The 23359-nt window shown below is 43.8% G+C and overlaps 1 protein-coding gene across 5 annotated transcripts in view; it reads right to left on the reverse strand.

Annotated features, from left to right (window-relative positions):
• Nucleotides 1–23359, reverse strand: part of LOC124034337 (bridging integrator 3-like) — a 51372-nt gene that overhangs the window by 13183 nt on the left and 14830 nt on the right. Inside the window, exons 2-5 of one of the 5 annotated variants that reach the window (XM_046347400.1) lie at nt 18272–18320; nt 15604–15644; nt 12227–12280; nt 8849–8980 (exon numbers count right to left, since the gene is read on the reverse strand). In XM_046347400.1, coding sequence (XP_046203356.1) covers nt 8849–8901 — 53 coding nt within the window. In that variant the 5' untranslated portion in view covers nt 8902–8980; nt 12227–12280; nt 15604–15644; nt 18272–18320. Of the gene's footprint in view, nt 1–8843; nt 8981–12226; nt 12281–15599; nt 15645–18271; nt 18321–23359 lie in introns of all 5 variants that reach the window. The other 4 variants (XM_046347403.1, XM_046347401.1, XM_046347402.1 and 1 more) reach the window with 4 other exon arrangements.

The raw sequence follows: 23359 nt of genomic DNA on the forward strand, positions 1-23359 counted from the left end.
TATGCAGAGCAGAATTAGGCCAATATCAGCTAATTATCCAAATTCAGAAAAGAGACTTTAAATTCTACAACCACCTAAAAGGAAGCGATTCCCAAACCTTCCATTACAAAGTCATCACCTACAGAGAAATTAACCTGGTGAAGAGCACCTTAAGCAAGCTGGTCCTGGGGCTATGTTCACAAACAGACCACACAGAGAGCCAGGACAGCAACATAATTCGACCCAACCAAATCATGAGAAAAAAAAGATACTTGACACATTGGAAAGAATTAACAAAAACAACTGAGCAAACTTGAATTCTATTTGGCCCTAAACAGAGAGTACACAGTGGCAGAATACCTGACCAATGTGACTGACCCAAAATTAAGGAAATATTTTACTATGTACAGACTCACTGAGCATAGACCTGCTATTGAGAAAGGCCGCCAAAGGCAGTCCCCCGCTCTCAAGAGAAGACAGGCTATGTGCACACTTCCCACAAAATGAGGTGGAAACTGAGCTACACTTCCTAACCTCGTGCCAAATGTATGACCATATTAGAGAGACATATTTCCCTCAGATACACACAGACCCACAAAAGAATTAGAAAACAATCCGTTTGTGACCTGTTGCCACAAGAAAAGAGCAACCAGTGAAGAACAAAACACCATTGTAAATAAAACCTATATTTAATGTTTATTTATTTTCCCTTTTGTACTTTAACTACTTGTACATCATTACAACACTGTATGTAGACATATGATATTTGAAATGTCTATTATTTTGGAACTTTTGTAAGTGTAATGTTTACTGTTAATCTTTTATTGTTTATTATCTAGTTCACTTGCTTTGGCAATGTTAACATATGTTTCCTATGCCAATAAAGCCCTTAAATTGAATGGAGGGATGGAGTGACAGAGAAAGGGAGAGCATATTTTCGTGCTCATCATTTCCTGGATATGTTGGTGGGTGCTTATATTTGTCCTAATACAGTGAGTGTTAATTACCCAACTAAGTGTAGCCTAAATTTGAATACACATACTCTGGCACGTACACAACCCATTGAAGTGACAAATTAAAAAAACTCCATTAACACTGTCCAGGCTCAGGCCATTCTCGGCTCTATTTAAGATTCCACACATTTTCTTACAGATCGACACAAAAACATCAAGACTATTGAGACTTCAGAAACAATGATTAACATTCTGTTACTGGTGGACTAATGGCATTTTATTTCTAATGGAAGCTTAATGTATGGTGGTTTAATAGAGCAGTCCTCTACTTTGATGTCTAATTACAATATGCAGAGCTTCAACGCCATATACAGCAACAGGACTGATGGCTTGTTTTCCTCGTCCTAAAATAGTGGTCACCAACCTTTTGAGTCAAGATCACTTTCCGAGTTAAAATGCAAGCCGAGATCTACCGCTCAGATTTTAATATATATATATGTTTTTAAACATCTTCAAAATGTAAGCCTGTAACAGTTCTGTAGAAATAAGGTTTGTGCAGTAGGCTATAGGCCCAAAATATTAAACTGCATATTGGCTATGCTTGAATTGCCAATGTTGTTCTTCGCAGACCATTTTGAAATTATATAAATATTTTTTTATTAGGTACAGTGGGGCAAAAAAGTATTTAGTCAGCCACCAATTGTGCAAGTTCTCCCACTGTAATTTTCATCATAGGTACACGTAAACTATGACAGACAATATCAGAAAAGAAATCCAGAAAATCACATTGTAGGATTTTTTATGAATTTATTTGCAAATTATGGTGGAAAATAAGTAACAAAAGTTTCTCAATACTTTGTTATATACCCTTTGTTGGCAATGACAGAGGTCAAACGTTTTCTGTAAGTCTTCATAAGGTTTTCACACACTGTTGCTGGTATTTTGGCCCATTCCTCCATGCAGATCTCCTCTAGAGCAGTGATGTTTTGGGGCTGTTGCTGGGCAACACGGACTTTCAACTCCCTCCAAATATTTTCTATGGGGTTGAGATCTGGAGACTGGCTAGGCCACTCCAGGACCTTGAAATGCTTCTTACGAAGCCACTCCTTCGTTGCCCGGGCGGTGTGTTTGGGATCATTGTCATGCTGAAAAGACCCAGCCATGTTTCATCTTCAATGCCCTTGCTGATGGAAGGAGGTTTTCACTCAAAATCTCACGATACATGGCCCCATTCATTCTTTCCTTTACACGGATCAGTCGTCCTGGTCCCTTTGCAGAAAAACAGCCCCAAAGCATGATGTTTCCACCCCTATGCTTCACAGTAGGTATGGTGTTCTTTGGATGCAACTCAGCATTCTTTGTCCTCCAAACACGACGAGTTGAGTTTTTACCAAAAAGTTATATTTTGGTTTCATCTGATCATATGACATTCTCCCAATCTTCTTCTGGATCATCAAAATGCTCTCTAGCAAACTTCAGACGGGCCTGGGCATGTACTGGCTTAAGCAGGGGGACATGTCTGGCACTGCAGGATTTGAGTCCCTGATGGCATAGTGTGTTACTGATGGTAGGCTTTGTTACTTTGGTCCCAGCTCTCTGCAGGTCATTTACTAGGTCCCCCCGTGTGGTTCTGGGATTTTTGCTCACCGTTCTTGTGATAATTTTGACCCCATGGGGTGAGATCTTGCGTGGAGCCCCAGATCGAGGGAGATTATCAGTGGTCTTGTATGTCTTCCATTTCCTAATAATTGCTCCCACAGTTGATTTCTTCAAACCAAGCTGCTTACCTATTGCAGATTCGGTCTTCCCAGCCTGGTGCAGGTCTACAATTTTGTTTCTGGTGTCCTTTGACAGCTCTTTGGTATTGGCCATAGTGGAGTTTGGAGTGTGACTGTTTGAGGTTGTGGACAGGTGTCTTTTATACTGATAACAAGTTCAAACAGGTGCCATTAATACAGGTAACGAGTGGAGGACAGAGGAGCCTCTTAAAGAAGAAGTTACAGGTCTGTGAGAGCCAGAAATCTTGCTTGTTTGTAGGTGACCAAATACTTATTTTCCACCATAATTTGCAAATAAATTCATAAAAAATCCTACAATGTGGTGAATTTCTGGATTTTTTTTTCTCATTTTGTCTGTCATAGTTGAAGTGTACCTATAATGAACATTACAGGCCTCTCATCTTTTTAAGTGGGAGAACTTGCACAATTGGTGGCTGACTAAATACTTTTTCCCCCCACTGTATATGATCACACAGATAATGGATCATTTGTTGTGTTATACTTGTGAGGCACAGCTGAGTGTGCTTAATAATTTGCTTTTTTTTACTGGACAGATGGGCCTGCATCTGATGGTCAGTTGGAGAGGGATGGATGGATGTTGTTACTCCTATGACCAGAGAAAGTGAAATATTCCTTGATATTAAAAAAGACACACCGGCTGCAAATAATAACAATGCGGGCTTATCGGAACACTTTGCTATACTCATTCATTGCAGCTGCAGTCCTGGTTGTAGCGTGTGGAACTAGGGATAACGTGCATTTTATGGCTAATAAAGAAAGGTGTTGAACAAAAATGTTGACAGTGCTGAATAACAATTTAAACATGAACATACACAAAAACAGCAGCTCTTTGCTGTATTCGTTGAGTCTCTCTAGTCATGGTTTTAAAAGTTTTGAAATCACAGTATCAACTTTGCTGTGTGTTCTAGGCTTTTTTTCCCCAGTCTATGGCTCGAAGAAACTGTGCAGACTCAGTGATCTGAGCTATCTGATTGGTCAGCGGTGGGCCTATAGGTGCACTTGATTTGCTCCCTGGGCCTGCCGGGTAGGCAGAGTTCTACCTTCAGATAAAAATGGGAACATTTTGCCTTCCCGGCGCTAGGGCTGCTGAATCAAGAGCGCCTACCACCAACAGTGCAAAACTAATTTTAAAAAATAGGAACGCAAAGCTGTCACAAAATTGGGGAGAAAAAGGAGTAAAAAAAAAAAATAAAAAATAACATTTAAAAATAAACATTTGGTGATAAACTAGGAATGCCTAAGAGATCAACCAGTCTCTCCCCACAATGTGTTCGTCCAATGCGGTGTATGTTTGTGTACTGTCCTGAGACAGTCCTGCTCTCCAGCCAATCCCCTGCCCCTGGCCCAGGAAGCTGGGCCCTCTGCCATATTCAGAGCCTGCCCACACGTCCGCCTGCCACCCACCAGGAAGAGGAAATTAGAACCATTCCATCCTGTCACAGCTCTGCTACCAGAACACACGAGGAGACAAATAGTGCATGCACACAATCACTAACTAGTGCATTCATATGTTCCATCAAAGTTAATTTTCCCAGGGGTTTGACATGACAAGAATAGGAATTTCAGACAGATTTTTTGTTATAAACAAAAAAGTTAAAAACACACACAAATTCACCAGACAACAAACACATTGAGTCTCTCTCTCTCAAACACACACCCCATTCCAAAAAGCAGCCTCTGGGGGAGGGGCCAGCAGGAGGAAGCAGGACCTTAACAAGCACTACGGAAGACGGATGGGATCCCAGCTCCCAAGCCTGGCCACTCCCTCTACCGCCTCTGCACTCTGTGTGTGTGTGTGTGTGTGTGTGTGTGTGTGTGTGTGTGTGTGTGTGTGTGTGTGTGTGTGTGTGTGTGTGTGTGTGTGTGTGTGTGTGTGTGTGTGTGTGTGTGTGTGTGTGTGTGTGTGTGTGTGTGTGTGTGTGTGTGTGTGTGTGTGTGTGTGGCTTCAGGAATGGAATAGCACTCACTGCGTGCTCGGACGGACGGGGGCGAGGATAGGGAATTAAACTTTAAACTTTCTTCCAGACACAGCAGTGTCCCCATTCCCTCCCCTGTCCAGTTCAGTTTTACTATCTGCTATGCTTTATTACAGCGCCTTCTGGAGCTAATGCTACGTACCAACTCCCCTTGTGTGCGCTCCTTCCCACTCTACAGACACAGCAGCTGTGGCTTGTGATGTATTAAAAACATGTGGACAATGGGAGAGGTACAGGTCTAGATAGACACATACTTTTTAAGAGGATCGATCACGGTCTTCGAAATTCTGGTTCACCTGTGCACTAACAGACATGGGTCAAAGTTCGATTTTTTTTTTTAAGTACAGTACTTCTCTTAATATGAATGTCTTTATGAATTAAAATTTGTTGTCAAAGTGGATTACATCAAGTTGAACATAATAGTTCCTCCAAGTCCCTGCCTCCACGCAAACAATCAACAATTGTGTATTTTCAAACAGAGCACTCAAGACAGAGGGGAGGGAGGTGAGGCGGGTTGCAAAGAAACTTTTGTGACGTTGACTGTTTTATTGTACACAAGCCCCGAGGAGAAATCCCTGAATATTCATTGAGCTCAACAATACAAAAGGATACAACTGTCAGGGGACGGACATGAAAGCAAAGCCCCACTGATTTCAAATCCTGCGGAGGGTGGGTTGCTTTACAAGATGAAAGTTCTTTGCAAACAAACATTTTAACAATAACAGTTTATATTTTCCTGCATTCTCCTTCTCGTTGCCAGAGCCGACAGGGGAAGGGAGGGAGGGGGAATTTGTTAAATGGAAGTAAATTAACATCTCATCTTGAGGCCTCCAGCCCTGACGCCAAAGTCCCATCAATAGAAGTTGGCACACAATTAACAACATGTCCAGTGTCATTTATATTGCATAGTCAAAATGAATGCTAGATCTCTGACAGAACGCTAAGTTAACCTGGCAAACAACTCCAGTGAACAACATCGCTAAGAACATTTCATGAGAAGTAAAAGTGGCAAGACAACTCCATAAAGTGACAGCTCCATGTGAACAGTGAGCCTAGTACAAGTAATCACTTGCTCACTAGTTATTGGAAGGATAGTCAATCACAGAATATAAGAAACAAATACTGTAAAACAGCAGAGCTTTCTGAATGCTCTGACCATCTCTGAGAAGACACACACACATCAACACTGCTTCGCTAAAACAAGTACATAACACAAATGAATTTGGTTTGAGGGAAAACAAGAGAACCAATAACAAATAAGTTATTTTCCTCTGTTTTACATATTCACACCATCCCCCCCCTCCCTGGGAGAGAGAAAAGTCTGGAGCTGCGCTGCTGCTGAGGTGAGTGCATGCAGTAAGCGGGGAGAACAACAACAGCACATTTGCTTAAGCATGCTGGTGCCCTCTACCCTCTGCCCCTTCTCACAGAGGGGGGGGGGGGCAGTACTATTCCACTGAGGCCCAGCAGTGCCTGGGGCCAGCGCTCTAGCAGCAGTCTCCATGAGTGAGTCACGGGGCAGAGGCCATCCCGGCACACAGGCCTCCCAAAAATACACGCAGATCGCAGAGGAAATCAATATCCCTCCAAACGGAGCATCCTCTACTGCTCAGCCGCCATTTTCACTGGGGCTCGGCTTCAGCAGCAGTGTGCCGGGGGGGCTGTGCGCCCTCCTCAGCCCCAGAAATAAACACACAGGCCTGGGCCACTGCTGCCTTCATTATCCCTGCACATTTTATCTGCTCGCTCTCTCACTCACAGCCCCGCGGCAGAACATCTTCTCTTAACACCAAAGAGAGCAAAGGGTGGTTGCTTTTGTGTCTGTTTTGCTTGAGCAGTTGAGTTGTTGGTGGTAGGAAGGAAGGAAGGAACAGCCAGCTTGGAGGGAGAGCTGGTGGAGTATGATTCTGGAGAGCTGCGCTGGGCTTTAACAACTCTGGACTCCTGAGGTGATATTCAAAATTCAAAAAAATATTGAAGCAACTGACCAACCAAGGGCCTAGAAACGCTTTGCTTGTGTGTCAGCTCTCAACCAGTTAACCGAAAGCTATGCGGCTCAGAGACATACTGTAGCAGAACACGGTCATGTCAAACATCTTATCGACTGAGACTGTCTGAACAGGAGGCCTCTAAAACTCAAGCACCAACTTGTGATAACAGAAGGGTTGCATGTCAAAATACTGTGAAGGCTACCTAACTACCAGGCTCAATATAATGGAGAATAATGTATTTTGGTTTTTGTATTTTCTAACTTATGATGACTGCTTCACTTCCATAAGTAAGAAGGTATACTTGGCTCCATGCTGCCTGGCTGGAGAACTGTCCAGTAGACCATGGAGCCAAGCAGGGAAATTATACCCTATGGAGCCAGCCAACGCCTCCAATCCTACGCACTGTACAGAAAACTTGCACCTTTGTTACTGACCTGCAAAACGCCAGTGATGTAAAAATACAATACCACATAGACATCTTGCTGTTCCTGACCATATGACTCAAAGCAGCTCAAAACCGATTCGAGATGATTTCGAAAGCTCAAGTAGAGTCCAGCAAGATGAGTGCTGTGTAGTGCAGAGCTGGCCTCCCATATTTGTCCGAGGTGAAGGTTACGAGGGTTATTAGCATAGCCAGAGGGAAGAGGACTCAGAGGAGAACAGTAAGAGATGTTAACTACACTTCAGGATTCTGACACACTGTTTAACTAAGAGGGAAGTGGAGAAGGAAAGAGAAAAGCAGACTGAAAATGGATAATCACAAATACATTTGCCTTGGACATTTTCATAGAAATGGGGTAGAGAATATTGACTACTCTTCATCTTTTGCAAGGGTTCCAGATTTTAAGGGGAGAATAACTCTTGTTCTGATGTAAAAATGTTACTCATTTCCAATCTTCAGAAGAATGAGAAGACATTTAATCTTAAATACAGTCAAAATGGTAAGACTGGTCTTGGCAGACCACCAAGCCAAACTCTTGAAAAGACCTACCATAGGTCACAAGCTGTGAACCACAAGCACAGTCACCACACATCTTTGTCCAGTCATTCCAAATGGCTACTGTAAAACTTGATCTGAGCACACTGTGTGTTTTACGTCCAGTCTTTGCTGGAAGAATGCCTGAATGCCTTGTTGAGTGCTTGAAATGAATTCACAGAGATCTGCAGAATATGTACAGAGAGGGACATTGTTACTTTGTTAAGGTAAGGCCACAAGACACATAAAAGGACGCTGGGAAAACCAGTCTAAAGCACACTCATGGAAAAAGCACTCTTCTAAAATTGTAGTAGAATCAGGTCTTGTACATATTTGTTTTTCTGCATTCTTGATGATCAGTGTGATTCCCTGTTGACTTCTCTCTCTTAACAGAGATGTCTCTCACAGTGCAATGCCCTGAAGAAACACACATGCAATGCCATCCCTATGATTACCTGCAGCGATGATTTTAATCAAATATGTGATGTACACATAGCAAATAATATAAAGGAGCTGAGAACAGAAGCAGCATTCCTCAAATAGAGATACTGTGGAAGATCATGCAGAGAACAAATCCCATTAAAACAGCCTGTGACATTTCCAAGTGAAGCTATTCCATAGTACGAGTTATTTTAAACACTAGTGAGTCACAAATGCATCCCATCTACAGCTCTCTGATATTCGACAAAGACGAGCAGCTAATAGACCAGTGTGCTGCTGGAGACGCTCTCAAAAGAAGACAAGATAAGAAAAGAGATCCTGAGTGAGTTTTTTCTTCTCGTTCACACGATATTGACAAAGATGAAAATACACTTAGGAAAACCAAACCCTTTTGGTTTCAGCCGTTTGAGTGTTTGAAGAGAGGGGAGCGTATGAGGCATACCTGTCAGAATTCTGAATCAAATGCTCATAGGTAGAGCTGTGAAAGCTAGGCTGGGGGAGGGTTTCTTCTACCATTGTATAGGCCCCCTGCCTAAAAGAGTATACAGTTTATTGGCCCCCTGCCTAGAAGAGTATATTGTATATTTTGGTTTCAATAGACAATTTCGATGCAAGAGGACCTGACCTAGATGTTGCTCTGGGGTTTTTGCAATTGCACCCCACCTGGAAAATAATCTAGGGGAACGACTCGGCTGTGGTGTGAGGCTGAGGAAGAGCACAGACAGTACCTGACCTTCTCCTGATTGAAGGAGTCCATCCTCTCATGGCTGTGTCCAGAGCAGTCATGGACTCCAGAAAAGCCTGGTCCTGTACAGTGGGTTACTGAGCAAGTCCCCTGAGATCTTCACTGCTGCCTTGGACATGGCTGAGAGACAAATATAGAACACGCAAGGAATATTGTTATTACCATGTTAAAACTGACCCTGAGAAGGGAAAGGAGGGAGGGATTTTTAAATATTTTTTAAACGCCATAACCAAATAGATATGGAGGAACGGGAGAAACATCAGTATGCCAACATACAATCTGTGTTATTAATTGTTGGCCTGGTTTGACTATTTGGCCCAGACATGGGGCGGCAGGGTAGCCTAGTGGTTAGAGTGTTGGGCTAGTAACCGGAAGGTTGCAAGTTCAAATCCCCAAGCTGACAAGGTTCAAATCTGTCATTCTGCCCCTGAACAGGCAGTTAACCCACTGTTCCTAGGCCGTCATTGAAAATAAGAATTTGTTCTTAACTGACAGCAGAGGTTAGCACTGTGCCAAGACTGACACAGCGGGAGGGGTTCAAAAGTTTGAGCTTTTCGTGTAATAAACTAAAAGGAAAAGTAAGATAGAGCAGCACAGCATCAGTTGGAAGGAGTTGAGGGTGTGGTGGGCTCGGCTGCTCTCATGAATATTCACAAAAGCACTGGGAATCTGTGCAAATGTTTCTACAGTGCCAGCGCCAATTACTGTTAATCTGCACCCTTGACACTTTATCTTTAGACCTAGAGTGCATATTGAATCACAGCATCACAATCAAAATAAATGAGCTGCACTGGGGACAGAAAAGAAGTTGATAAGGCAGGAAGTAAAAAAAGAAAAACATCAGATTCAACTAGGACTCATTCAAACACTCTTAGGATCAGGTAAAGACCCATTTACTGTCAATCAAACATATGCAGGTGGAGTTTCTGGTTTTGTAATAACAGGTTGAGCCTGCCCTAACCTGGCATTCACATGATAATGTCTATGTAGGTAAAACAAGCCACGTTGATTTAGTGGTTATGAAACTGACTAAAAGGCCCTTTCTCACCAAGTCCTTTATTTTTGTCCGAATAATTTAGACGGAAAAAATAAATACAGCACGTCTCGTTTATGACACCTTTCACACTAATTGCGAAATATCCTGCCGTAATCAGTCAATTATTTAGTTTTGGCCCATATTCGATTTTTGCGTCTTTTCGCAAGTGAAAATAAACTGTTTACCAATAGAAATTGTTATCTGGGATATTGCCACTGACACGCCGCGCACTACCCCTGACAGGTCGGTGTTCTTCGTGCGAATTAATTCATTTATATTTGCCTGTTTTTTGCGTTTACAATTAATCAGAGATGCAATGTATCAATTTAGCCAACGTGATCACATCACACCAGAGCTACACGTCACTCTCGCCATTAAAACTTCTCCGCCAGTTCATTGCCAACGCTGTAACCTATTTCATTGCCATTCAGCAAGCAAGAGGATCTATAAGTGACTCGTTCGAGACCTAGAGGGGAAAGAGAGAGGCCAGTAGCTTTGCTAGCAGAGATACGTGAATTGCGCAAGAAGGGAACAGTGAAGACGGAGATCAGTTAGAAGTTCATATATTAACGAATCATTCATATAAGCCTATGTATTATAGGCCTGCTAAAGTGTGATATAGACAACCCTAAAATACAGACCAAAAAAGATATGCTGGAATTCACCCTTTGCGAAGTTTTTGCGAAGATTTAGTTAAAGCACTCCCTCAAAATAAAATGTAGGCCTAGTGTCAACATAACCACCCGTTGCTTCACTCAAATTGATCAACGGCTGTTTGGCTATGGACAGGTTGTGTGCATGTGTTCCTATATTATAATGGTTGTCAATTTAATCCTGATATAGCCTAGGCTTATATCACAGCTGTCTCGATATCTTCCCCTTACAACTTTCATCAAATGATATGATAGGCTACATTGATTTAGCATTATCCTTTAATGTAGAGTGGTTTTTGATATCCTACAGAAAGGATTTAAAGACAATGTTTTTAATACGTTTTGTTTTGGGGAAAGGAGAACTGTGATTTGCTTATGCGTCTGTGTGATGCGCTGCAGGCTGCTTTGATTGACGGGTCCTTTTAGGTGGGTGGGTATGCGTGTATGAGTTCACTAATTATCCATGTCCATTCAGGAAGTTTCCTAAAATAGGTCTAGCCTGTCTGGACTTCACCTCTTTAATCAGATAGAAAGAAAACTATTGGCAGCAAGCATCATGGTCAGTTTATGTGCGTGGAATGACGACAGTTCCCAGTTTTGCTTTTAACTGAATGAATCGCAGCCAAGCTGAACAATATATTGCCACAGATAATGGCTGCGGCATTGTTGGTGGCGTTATGCGATTTTTTTCGAAAAAGTATAGGGTAAAACGTATTGGCAAGCGTGTCAAAATCGGATTGTGTATTTTTTCTGAATTCGGACAAAAAGATTGTACTGCAGTTGGTGAGCAAAGATCTTAAACATGGTTGACAAGCTACAGAAAGTCTAACTGTTAAATTCCATTGTATCAGGTAATGAATAAACCGTTTGTTGCCAATGTAGAACTTGACTCAGCTTTTCTGCTTGCAGTCAAACAGATTGAAAAAAATGGCTCGTTGCCAGTGATATACCGACTCAGTAAAGATTTCTCTCTAAAGGCTTATATGGACTTGCCTCAGAAGAGCCCACAATTTCATCGTCTTACTTTAAATAGACTAGACAAATGATTGTGTTATGAAAAGCCGTGTGGAGCACACTGTGTGCTAACATATTGTGCAGGCAGGTCTACTTTTTGTTTGGTTGCGGTTGGTGGATAAAGGACCTGTGCAACAGATGGAATCCATTAATTCTAATGAGACATTGACAGCTCTGATACTTTGATGAGGCATCATCCCATATTCCAGAGCACAAAGCAGAGGAAATGAAGCCCCACACTCCCCCATCCTTCCCCTCTCCACCCTCAGAGTAGCTATCTACCAGGGGCACATTCTGCTACTGCTCCTCCCAAAGATACCCATTTCCATCTCCAAAAGAGCCAACCAAAAATATAGATTTCTTCTGCGCAGAAATACACAAGTTATGAGTAGGAAGCATGTGAGAAATGTTGCTAATCTTTAAGGGCTACTGAATAAAACCTCACATTCAAAAAATTAATTTTTCCAAAATTGCATAACAGACATGCCCCTGAAAAACCTGACAGGGACAACAATTAAGGTGTCAGTAAATGTATGCCTAGCGTGTGAAAGAGATTAGATGAATGAGAGCAAGTGACAAAGGAGATTTGGACATAAAAGAAAAGATGATCAGTGGGAAATCAATTTTTTGGCCAAAATATACAACACTGGGTCAACAACAAACCTATATCAGCTTTTCTTCATGTCTTTGTGGAGCTTCTTTGTCTGATCTTCCAACCTGTAAAGGAAGGGATTTTTTTTTTCCATGTGTACCTTGGATATCACAATAATACAACATATGACATTTGGTAAGCATCTGTCCAAGTACAGTTGGGCATCAACAGAGCAAATTGACAGTAGGATCATGTTTTTACATTTAGCAGCTAGAGTAGGGAGAGAGGGAGAGTACTGAAAAAGGGTGGACTGTGTCCATCCTGATCAAACCCCTCTAATCTCTATAAAGCATTCACTGACACAGTCTTAATGGGATATCTCAGTCCAGCCAGCATGTTACAAATAAACACCTACAAGTCACTATGGACTGGGACATTCAATAGGATTACAAAAACGCATTGATTTAATATAAAACACATTATTATGACTTCCCCTTTTGCTAATTAAAAATACTAGGATTGCTTTTTGTTACCGTCAACTAAATTCTGGCATAAAAGCATTTATGTCTTCAATCATCCCTCTGCATTCATTTAAATGATGGGTGTTAAAATGGCAATTACGAGACTACGGAGGCTGAATCGTGTGCCGTTCATTATATCAATTAAGGGAAACGAGGGGCTGTTTAGCAACTCCCAGGAGAATGCTGTCACATCAGTTTTCAGGGTTTCATTAAGGGAGGGGGGAGAAGAGGGGGGGAGGAGAAGGGGACTGAAAAAACAACAGTTTTCCTATTTCCATCTTCATTCTCCAATCTGTGTGAACTGACGGGAAGCAGGAGAATGCGAGGGCTGAGGAGGGCTCTTCTGGATGTGGGCCAGAAGTCCGTTTCTACAAGGTGTTAATGGAGGCCTGCTGGAGCAGCTGCTACTCCTCACTCCTGTGTGCCCCAACAGTTTGCCCTTTACTGCCGCCAACAGCCAGCCTCTCTACACTCCCAGATGCTGCGGGTAATGTCGTAGGAGTATGGATTTAGAAGCTGATCTCAGGTAGACAAATACTGCTATGGGATTATAGATGCTAAACTTACTGTGGAAGGCATTGGATGATGCAATAATTTGCTAAATTTGACCCGACCTGTCTTTCAAATGACACTAGGTATATTTCCACACAAATTAATAGATTATTGAATTCAACAACAGTTCAAAGAGCTAGATGGCAGATTTATGTTCACTAAGAGTTAACAATATGTAACAGAGGAGAGTGCTAAGACGTCTGTACATGCCTGCTCCTCTTACTCATGTGTAAGAAATGTGTATTGTGGTGCCATGTCTCCTACTCAACAAAACCTAAATGTGAAGTGCTCTCACTCAGTCTGCAGGCCCCTCGGGGAGTCTCTTTAACCTCTGACACACAACAGGGGAGGGCCTCCTATGTGCTAGCTCACAGAAGGTCTTGGGCAAGAGAATGCTTCTCACACAAACCATATACACTGAAGAAAAAGATAAATGCAACATGCAACAATGTCAAAGATTTTACTGAGCTACAGTTCATATAAGGAAATCAGTTAATTTAAATAAATTCATTAGGCCCTAATCTATGGATTTCACATGACTGGGAATACAGATATGCATCTGTTGGTCACAACTTTAAAAATAAAAAATAAATAAAAACTAGGGGCATGGATCAGAAAGCCCGTCAGTATCTGATATGACCACTATTTGCCTCATGTAGCATGACATTTCTCCTTCACATAGAGTTAATTAGGCTGTTGATTGTGGAATGTTGTCCCACTCCTCTTCAATGGCTGAGCGAAGTTGCTGGATATTAGCGGGAACTGGAACAGGCTGTCATACACGTAGATCCAGAGTCTCCCAAACATGCTTAATGGGTGACATATCTGGTGAGTATGCAGGCCGTGGAAGAACTGGGACATTTTCAGCTTCCAGAAGTTGTGTACTGATCCTTGCGACATCGGGCCGTGCATTATCATGCTGAAACAGAAGGTGATGGCAGCGGATGAATTCCACCACAATTGGTTTCTGGATCTGGTCTCTGTATCTCTGTGCATTCACATTTCCATCGATAAAATGCAATTGTGTTCATTGTCTGTAGCTTATGCCTGCCCATACCATAACCCCACCGCCACCATGGGGCACTCTGTTCACAACATTGACATCCGCACAATACATTTGAAACCGGGATTAATCCGTAAATAGCACACCTCCACTGAAGTCGGTCACGACGACGAACTGCAGTTAGGTCAAGACTCTGGCGAGGATGACGAGCACGCAGATGAGCTTCCCTGACAGTTTGTGCAGAAGTTTTTAGGGGGTGGGCAAACCCAGTTTCATCAGCTGTCTGGGTGGCTGGTCTCAGATGATCCCGCAGGTGAATAAGCCCGATGTGGAGATTCTGGGCTGGCGTAGCTACACGTGGTCTGCGGTTGTGAAGCCAGTTTAACGTACTGACAAATTCTGTAAAACAGCATTGGCAGCTTATGGTAGAGAATTAATCAATTATCTGGCAACAGCTCAGGTAAACATTCCTGTAGTCAGCATGCCAATTGCATGCTCCCTCGAAACTTGAGACATCTGTGGCATTGCGTTGTGACAAAACTGCACATGTAATTGTGTCCTTTTGTCCCCAGCACAAGGTGCACCTGTGTAATGATCACGGTGTTTAATCCACTTCTTGATATGCTACATCTGTCAGGTGGATAGATTATTTGGGCAAAGCTGAAATGCTCACTAACAGGGATGCAAACAAATTTGTGCACAACATTTGAGAGAAATAAGCTTTTTGTGTGTATAGAAACAAGGGACCTCACATGTTGCGTTTATATTTTAGTTCAGTGTATATTGTGTAACCTAACTCACTTCAGCATTGGGTCAAAAGAGAGAGGTGAAAGATTCTAACATGGTATTTCCCATGAAAATAATTATTTCAAGGTTAAATGTTGAGAGAACAGGCATGTGTGTTCACCTCTAAAAATCAATGGAAAACTTCAACTTAAAATAGCACTCGTTATGTTTTCTAGTCTGTCAACTCCGGGTTCATCTGCAATGAGGGTTTTTGCTGCACTAATGATGCAGAGTCAATACATACGGAGTACAAATGACAAATGAAAGTCATCTCCAGCACAATAACAGTGTCTACATATGTAAAAATGGCACATTTCTATGATATGTGGTTAAAAAGTGAGAAAAAGGTCTTAAAAACACATAGAAGGATTAAAAGATAGCTATTTTTAAGGGTATTTTCTTGCTGCCCACAAATCTCATAGTATTTGAAGATCAGTTCATCGGGTAGAACTTAACGTTGTTTTTTTTCTACAAAATGTAGAAATGTGGCGTTTTCACATATGTAGACACTGGTTTGGTGCTGGAGATAATGAATATGAGTTTGAAAAGAGGAGTTACCCTTTAACATTAGTGGCAACAAACCTACTTTTGGAGCTTGTTATATTCTCGTTCAACGTCTCTTTCAACCTGTAAAAACACATTGAAACTCATTGTTAGATACAACATTATCATCTTTGTGTTCAAGTTTGTTCATTCAATGATGTTACCTTCGATTATGGTCCTAACATGTGCTTGATGAATACTGAATATCCCTACTATTGGAGAGCCAATAAAGCCATATCCTGAGCACAGCCTGGCTCCCCCTAATTTGCTTCATGTTGTTAGTTCTAAAGGTCTGGTTGACAGCCCCCACCCACCCCCTCCCTGCTCCTCCTCAGATCAGACTGGACTGATTGAACAGGCCAGCACTGGTTATGGAGGTAGCAGGGGTTCCTGTCTTGTGGTTCTGTGGGCTTCTGGATAAACAAATAAACAGTGAGGGAGGCAGCTGCCTGTCTGTCAGTGGAGGCAGGGTTGTCCACTGGGCTCCCTGTACTGTAGCCCAATCCCTGGGTCTGGCCTGGGATGTCACAGGAAGTTGCCTGGGAGCCGGTTCTGACTGTCTGCCACTGCCGGACCACAGAGACAGACAGATTACTGTGGAAGTGGTTTTCCCCAAAGGAAGGCACCCACTCACCGGCACTTCAAGGCAGCCACCTCTGCCCCCTCACATGGTTTGGACAAATTGGCACCCCACAGGCCCATGCTCATTGATGAGAGTGCAGTCACTTGTCTGACGATTTGCTGTTGGTTACCTCTAGTACACTATGTTCATTTTGTGAATAGACTAGTATGTCTTATACAATAAAGATATTTCAGAAAACCAAAGAAACAAGTTAAAGATGCAGTTGGTTAGGATGAGGGACTTCTCATTTGGGTTTCCTTCTCATCTTTAAACTGAATTTCTGATTACAGGCTCATTTGGAGGTCAATGATTGGATGTAAAAGCTGTATAACTCCTGTCCATTCAGTTCTGAAAACAACCATGCTGTGAGACCTGGAACATTGAGGTTTATGTGTGATTCTCTCCACAGGCCAAACAGACATGCATTAACTCCTTCACTGTCCAGTGTGTGGACAGAGGTGCTCTGCTCTCCCCAAGTCTAAATCCAAGGTTTCCGAGAAAATATTGACAGGTTAGGACAAATGTCCTCTTCCATAGCCACCACAGGGCTTTGATCTTTTAGCATACAATTTGAACAACAAAATGCAACCAAATATTTTTATTAGTTGGGCCAGACTTAGCCTAGCCTTCCCCTATAAAAGAGGTAAAAATATCTTGCTTGCATTTCTGCAGTCTGAAAGTCTCTTACTCATCTGTAACAAAGTGAGGAGTCGTAAGATCCCAGTATGCTTCCATATACACTACATGACCGAAAGTGTTTGGCCACCTCTTCAAATTAGTGGGATTGGCTATTTCAGCCACACCCGTTGCTGACCGGTGTATAACAACGAGCACACAGCCATGCAATCTCCATAGACAAACATTGGCAGTAGAATGGCCTTACTGAAGAGCTCAGTGACTTTCAACATGGCACAGTAATAGGATGCCACCTTTCCAACAAGTCAGTTCCTCAAATTTCTGCCCTGCTAGAGTTGCCCCGGTCAACTTTAATTGCTGTTATTGTGAAGTGGAAACGTCTAGGAGCAACAATGGCTCAGCCACGAAGTGGTAGACCACCGAGTGCTGAAGCCTTAGCGCGTGACAATTCTCTCTCCACATTTGCAACACTCACTACCGAGTTTCAATCTGCCTCTGGAAGCAATGTCAGCACAATAACTGTTCGTTGGGAGCTTCACGAAATGGGCTTCTATGGCCAAGCAGCCGCACACAACACTAAGATCACCATGTGCAATGCTAAGCGTCGGCTGGAGTTGTGTAAAAGTTGCCGCCATTGGAGCAGTAGAAACGCGTTCTCTGGAGTGATGAATCACGCTTCACCAGCTGGCAGTCCGACAGACAAACCTCGATTTGGCCGATGCCAGGAGAACGCTACCTGCCCCAATGCATAGTGCAAACTGTAAAGTTTGGTGGAGGAGGAATAATGGTCTGGGGCTGTTTTTCATGGTTCGGGCTAGGCCTCAGTTTCAGTGAAGGGAAATCTTAGCGCTACAACATACAATGACATTCTAGACAATTCTCTGCTTCCAACTTTGTGGAAACAGTTTGGGGAAGGTCCTTTTCCGTTTCAGCATGATAATGTCCTCGTGCACAAAACGAGCTTCATACAGGAATGGTTTGTTGAGATTAGTGTGGAAAAACTTGACTGGCCTGCATAGAGCCCTGACCTCAACCCCATCAAACACCTTTGGGATGAATTGGAACACCTAATCGCCCAACATCAGTACCCGCCCTCACTAATGCACTTGTGGCTGAATGGAAGCATGTCCCCACACCAATGTTCCAACATCTAGTCGAAAGCCTTCACAGAAGAGTGGAGGCTGTTATAGCAGCAAATGGGGGACCAACACCATATTAATGTCCATGATTTTGGAATGAGATGTTCAACGAGCATCTGTCCACATTTTTGGCCATGTAGTGTAACAACCATACAACAACACACTAAATAAAGCCTGGTAGCGAATGTCTAGTGAAATTAGACATTTAATTATGTATTGTCTAGTTTCATAGGTGTTGCAACACAAATAATGGAAGACCTTATGTTGGCACAGTCTTTTTTTGGGGGGGTTGACACAGAAGACTGAACACTTACCGTTTTGGAAACAATCTGGTTTTTTGGTTGTCCAATCTTGAAGGGCATCCTAGAAGTAGACAAAATTATAAATTGGTGGGACAGACCACATTCCGCACATCACAAATACAATCTAACACATCCAAACAGGCATTTAACTGAAATGAGGCATTTTTAAGGGGCTGGCAGACAGGTACTCTGACTGGTAGGTAATAATGTGTTGCGAGGTGAGTACAAGTGAACAAGTGAATCCTTTAGCTCAGTCACAGCTAGCCAAATCCAAATGCTGTTAACCCCTGGCCTTCTGGAGTGTGTTTCAGGAGCCCTGTGCATTGACTTCCTGTCATCACACACCACATCTGGCTTCCATTACTGGTGGATATCACTAATTAGAAGTGGCTGTCCCCTCTGCACTGTGTGGCTTTCCTGCAACCCCCCAGTCAAACACAGGCCCACATGTTGTACTGGCCATGGCCTGACAGATTGCTGTGAATGGAGACTGCAGCATGGTAGTTCACAATGCATCACTCTGCACCCCTTACAGAATCCAGTCTGCCTACACCCTAAGCCTACAGTGCATTCAGGAAAGTATTCAGAGCCCGTGACTTTTTCCACATTGTTACGTTACAGCCTTACTCTAAAATTGATTAAATTGTTTGTTTTTCCCCTCAGTCTACACACAAAACCCCATAATGACAAAGTGAAAAGTTTATTTTTACACATTGATTCAAAATAAAAAACAGAAATACCTTATTTACATAAGTATTCAGACCCTTTGCTATGATACTTGAAATTGCATCCTGTTTCCATTGATCATCCTTGAGATGTTTCTACAACTTTGAGTTCACCTGTGGTAAATTCAATTGATTGGACATGATTTGGAAAGGCACAAACCTGTATATATAAGGTCCCACAGTTGACAGTGCATGTCAGAGCAAAAAACTAACCCATGAGGTTGAGGGAATTGTCCGTAGAGCTCGGAGAGGTACAGATCCGGGGAAGGGTACCAAAAAATGTCTGCAGCATTGAAGGTTCCCAAGAGCACAGTGGCCTCCATCTTAAATGGAAAAAGTTTGGAACCACCAAGACTCTTCCTAGAGCTGGCTGCCCAGCCAAACTGAGCAATCGGAGAAGGGCTTTAGTCAGGGAGGTGACTAAGAGCTCTAACGTTCGACTGTGGAGATGGGATAACCTTCCAGAAGGACAACCATCTCTGCAGTACTCCACCAATCAGGCCTATATGGTAGAGTGGCCAGACGGAAGCCATTCCTCAGTAAAAGGCACAGGACAGCCCGCTTGGAGTTTGCCAAAAAACCACCTAAAGGAGTCTCAGACCATGAGAAACATGTTTCTCTGGTCTGATGAAACCAAGATTGAACTCTTTGGCCTGAACGCCAAGCACCATGTCTGGAGGAAACCTGGCACCATCCCTATGATGAAGCATGGTGGTGGCAGCATCATGCTGTGGGAATGTTTTCAGTAGCAGGGAGACTAGTCCGAATCAAGGGAAAGAGGAGCGGCACAAAGTACAGAAATCCTTGAAGAAAACCTGCTCCAGAGAACTCAGGACCTCAGACTGAGGGTGAAGGTTCACCTTCCAACAGGACAATGACCCGAAGCACACAGTCAATATAAAAATGTGTATGTGTGTAAAGTCAGTATAAATATGTGTGTGTGTGTTATGTGCGAGTGAGCAAATGAACTGTGTGTTGGTGCCTGCTGATGTCAGACTTCTTGCTCTGGTACCGCTTGCCGTGCGGAAGCAGAGAGAATAGTCTATGGCTTTAACACATTTTCCGGACCTTATTCTCACACTGCGTGATATAAGAGGTCCTGGATGGCAGGGAGCTGTGATGTACTGGGCTGTCCACACCACCCTCTGTAGCGCCATGCAATCGAGGGCGGTGCAGTTGCCATACCAAACAGTTATTTAGCCAGTCAAGAGGGCCCATGCCAAATCTTTTCAAAATCCTGAGGGGAAAGAGGCACTGAGTGTGTGTGGACTAATTTAAGTCTTTAGTGATTTGGACACCAAGGAACTTGAAGCTCTCAACCGCTGCACTGGATGGGGCTTGCTCGCCCACCCGTTTCATGTAGTTCACGATCAGCTGCTTGGTCTTACTGACGTTGAGGGAGAAGTTGTCCTGGCACCAACACTGCCAGGTCACTGACCTCCTCCCTGTAGACAAGGGTTCCCCAACTGGTGGCATGTAAGCTGAATTTGGCCTGTAGGTGGTTTTATTTGGCCACCCAAGTAATAAATATATATACACAGTGGGGAGAATAGGTATTTCATACACTGTCAATTTTGCAGGTTTTACTACTTACAAAGCATGTAGAGGTCTATAATTTTTATCACAGGTACACTTCAACTGTGAGAGACTGAATCGAAAACAAAAATCCAGAAAATCATATTGTATGATTTTTAAGTAATTAATTAGCATTTTATTGCATGACATAAGTATTTGATCACCTACCAACCAGTAAGAATTCCATCTCTCACAGACCTGTTAGTTTTTCTTTAAGAAGCCCTCCTGTTCTTCACTTATTACCTGTATTAACTGCACCTGTTTTAACTCGTTACCTGTATAAAATACACCTGTCCACAAACTCCAACCTCTCCACAATGGCCAAGACCAGAGAGCTGTGTAAGGACATCAAGGATAAAATTGTAGACCTGCACAAGGCTGGGATGGGCTACAGGACAATAGGCAAGCAGCTTGGTGAGAAGGCAACAACTGTTGGCGCAATTATTAGAAAATGTAAGACGTTCAAGATGATGGTCAATCACCCTCGGTCTGGGGCTCTATGCAAGATCTAATAATAATATAATAATAATAAGATCTCACCTCGTGGGGCATCAATGATCATGAGGAAGGTGAGGGATCAGCCCAGAACTACACGGCAGGACCTGGTCAATGACCTGAAGAGAGCTGGGTCCACAGTCTCAAAGAAAACCATTGGAAACACACTACGCCGTCATGGATTAAAATACTGCAGTGCATGCAAGGTCCCCCTCCTCAAGCCAGCACATGTCCAGGCCTGTCTGAAGTTTGCCAATGACCATCTGGATGATCCATGATCAACGGAACGACTTGATTAGTGTAGTGTCAACAACGCACCCACTGCCAGCTAGCCTACTTCAGCAGTACTGTATCATTTTAATCATTTTAGTCAATAAGATTCTTGCTACGTAGCTTAACTTTCTGAACATTCGAGATGTGTAGTCCACTTGTCATTCCAATCTCCTTTGCATTAGCGTAGCCTCTTCTGTAGCCTGTCAACTATGTGTCTGTTTATCCCTGTTCTCTCCTCTCTGCACAGACCATACAAACGCTCCACACCGCGTGGCCGCGGCCACCCTACTCTGGTGGTCCCAGCGCGCACGACCCACGTGGAGTTCCAGGTCTCCGGTAGCCTCTGGAACTGCCAATCTGCGGTCAACAAGGCAGAGTTCATCTCAGCCTATGCCTCCCTCCAGTCCCTCGACTTCTTGGCACTGACGGAAACATGGATCACCACAGACAACACTGCTACTCCTACTGCTCTCTCTTCGTCCGCCCACGTGTTCTCGCACACCCCGAGAGCGTCTGGTCAGCGGGGTGGTGGCACCGGGATCCTCATCTCTCCCAAGTGGTCATTCTCTCTTTCTCCCCTTACCCATCTGTCTATCGCCTCCTTTGAATTCCATGCTGTCACAGTTACTAGCCCTTTCAAGCTTAACATCCTTATCATTTATCGCCCTCCAGGTTCCCTCGGAGAGTTCATCAATGAGCTTGATGCCTTGATAAGCTCCTTTCCTGAGGACGGCTCACCTCTCACAGTTCTGGGCGACTTTAACCTCCCCACGTCTACCTTTGACTCTTTCCTCTCTGCCTCCTTCTTTCCACTCCTCTCCTCTTTTGACCTCACCCTCTCACCTTCCCCCCTACTCACAAGGCAGGCAATACGCTCGACCTCATCTTTACTAGATGCTGTTCTTCCACTAACCTCATTGCAACTCCCCTCCAAGTCTCCGACCACTGCCTTGTATCCTTTTCCCTCTCGCTCTCATCCAACACCTCCCACACTGCCCCTACTCGGATGGTATCGCGCCGTCCCAACCTTCGCTCTCTCTCCCCCGCTACTCTCTCCTCTTCCATCCTATCATCTCTTCCCTCCGCTCAAACCTTCTCCCACCTATCTCCTGATTCTGCCTCCTCAACCCTCCTCTCCTCCCTCTCTGCATCCCTTGACTCTCTATGTCCCCTATCCTCCAGGCCGGCTCGGTCCTCCCCTCCCGCTCCGTGGCTCGATGACTCATTGCGAGCTCACAGAACAGAGCTCCGGGCAGCCGAGCGGAAATGGAGGAAAACTCGCCTCCCTGCGGACCTGGCATCCTTTCACTCCCTCCTCTCTACATTTTCCTCCTCTGTCTCTGCTGCTAAAGCCACTTTCTACCACGCTAAATTCCAAGCATCTGCCTCTAACCCTAGGAAGCTCTTTGCCACCTTCTCCTCCCTCCTGAATCCTCCCTCCCCCCCCCCTCCTCCCTCTCTGCAGATGACTTCGTCAACCATTTTGAAAAGAAGGTCGACGACATCCGATCCTCGTTTGCTAAGTCAAACCACACCGCTGGTTCTGCTCACACTGCCCTACCCTGTGCTCTGACCTCTTTCGCCCCTCTCTCTCCAGATGAAATCTCGCGTCTTGTGACGGCCGGCCGCCCAACAACCTGCCCGCTTGACCCTATCCCCTCCTCTCTTCTCCAGACCATTTCCGGAGACCTTCTCCCTTACCTCACCTCGCTCATCAACTCATCCCTGACCGCTGGCTACGTCCCTTCCGTCTTCAAGAGAGCGAGAGTTGCACCCCTTCTGAAAAAACCTACACTCGATCCCTCCGATGTCAACAATTACAGACCAGTATCCCTTCTTTCTTTTCTCTCCAAAACTCTTGAACGTGCCGTCCTTGGCCAGCTCTCCCGCTATCTCTCTCTGAATGACCTTCTTGATCCAAATCAGTCAGGTTTCAAGACTAGTCATTCAACTGAGACTGCTCTCCTCTGTATCACGGAGGCGCTCCGCACTGCTAAAGCTAACTCTCTCTCCTCTGCTCTCATCCTTCTAG

This window comes from Oncorhynchus gorbuscha, linkage group LG04, assembly GCF_021184085.1.
Source record: "Oncorhynchus gorbuscha isolate QuinsamMale2020 ecotype Even-year linkage group LG04, OgorEven_v1.0, whole genome shotgun sequence".
Lineage (NCBI taxonomy): Eukaryota > Metazoa > Chordata > Actinopteri > Salmoniformes > Salmonidae > Oncorhynchus > Oncorhynchus gorbuscha.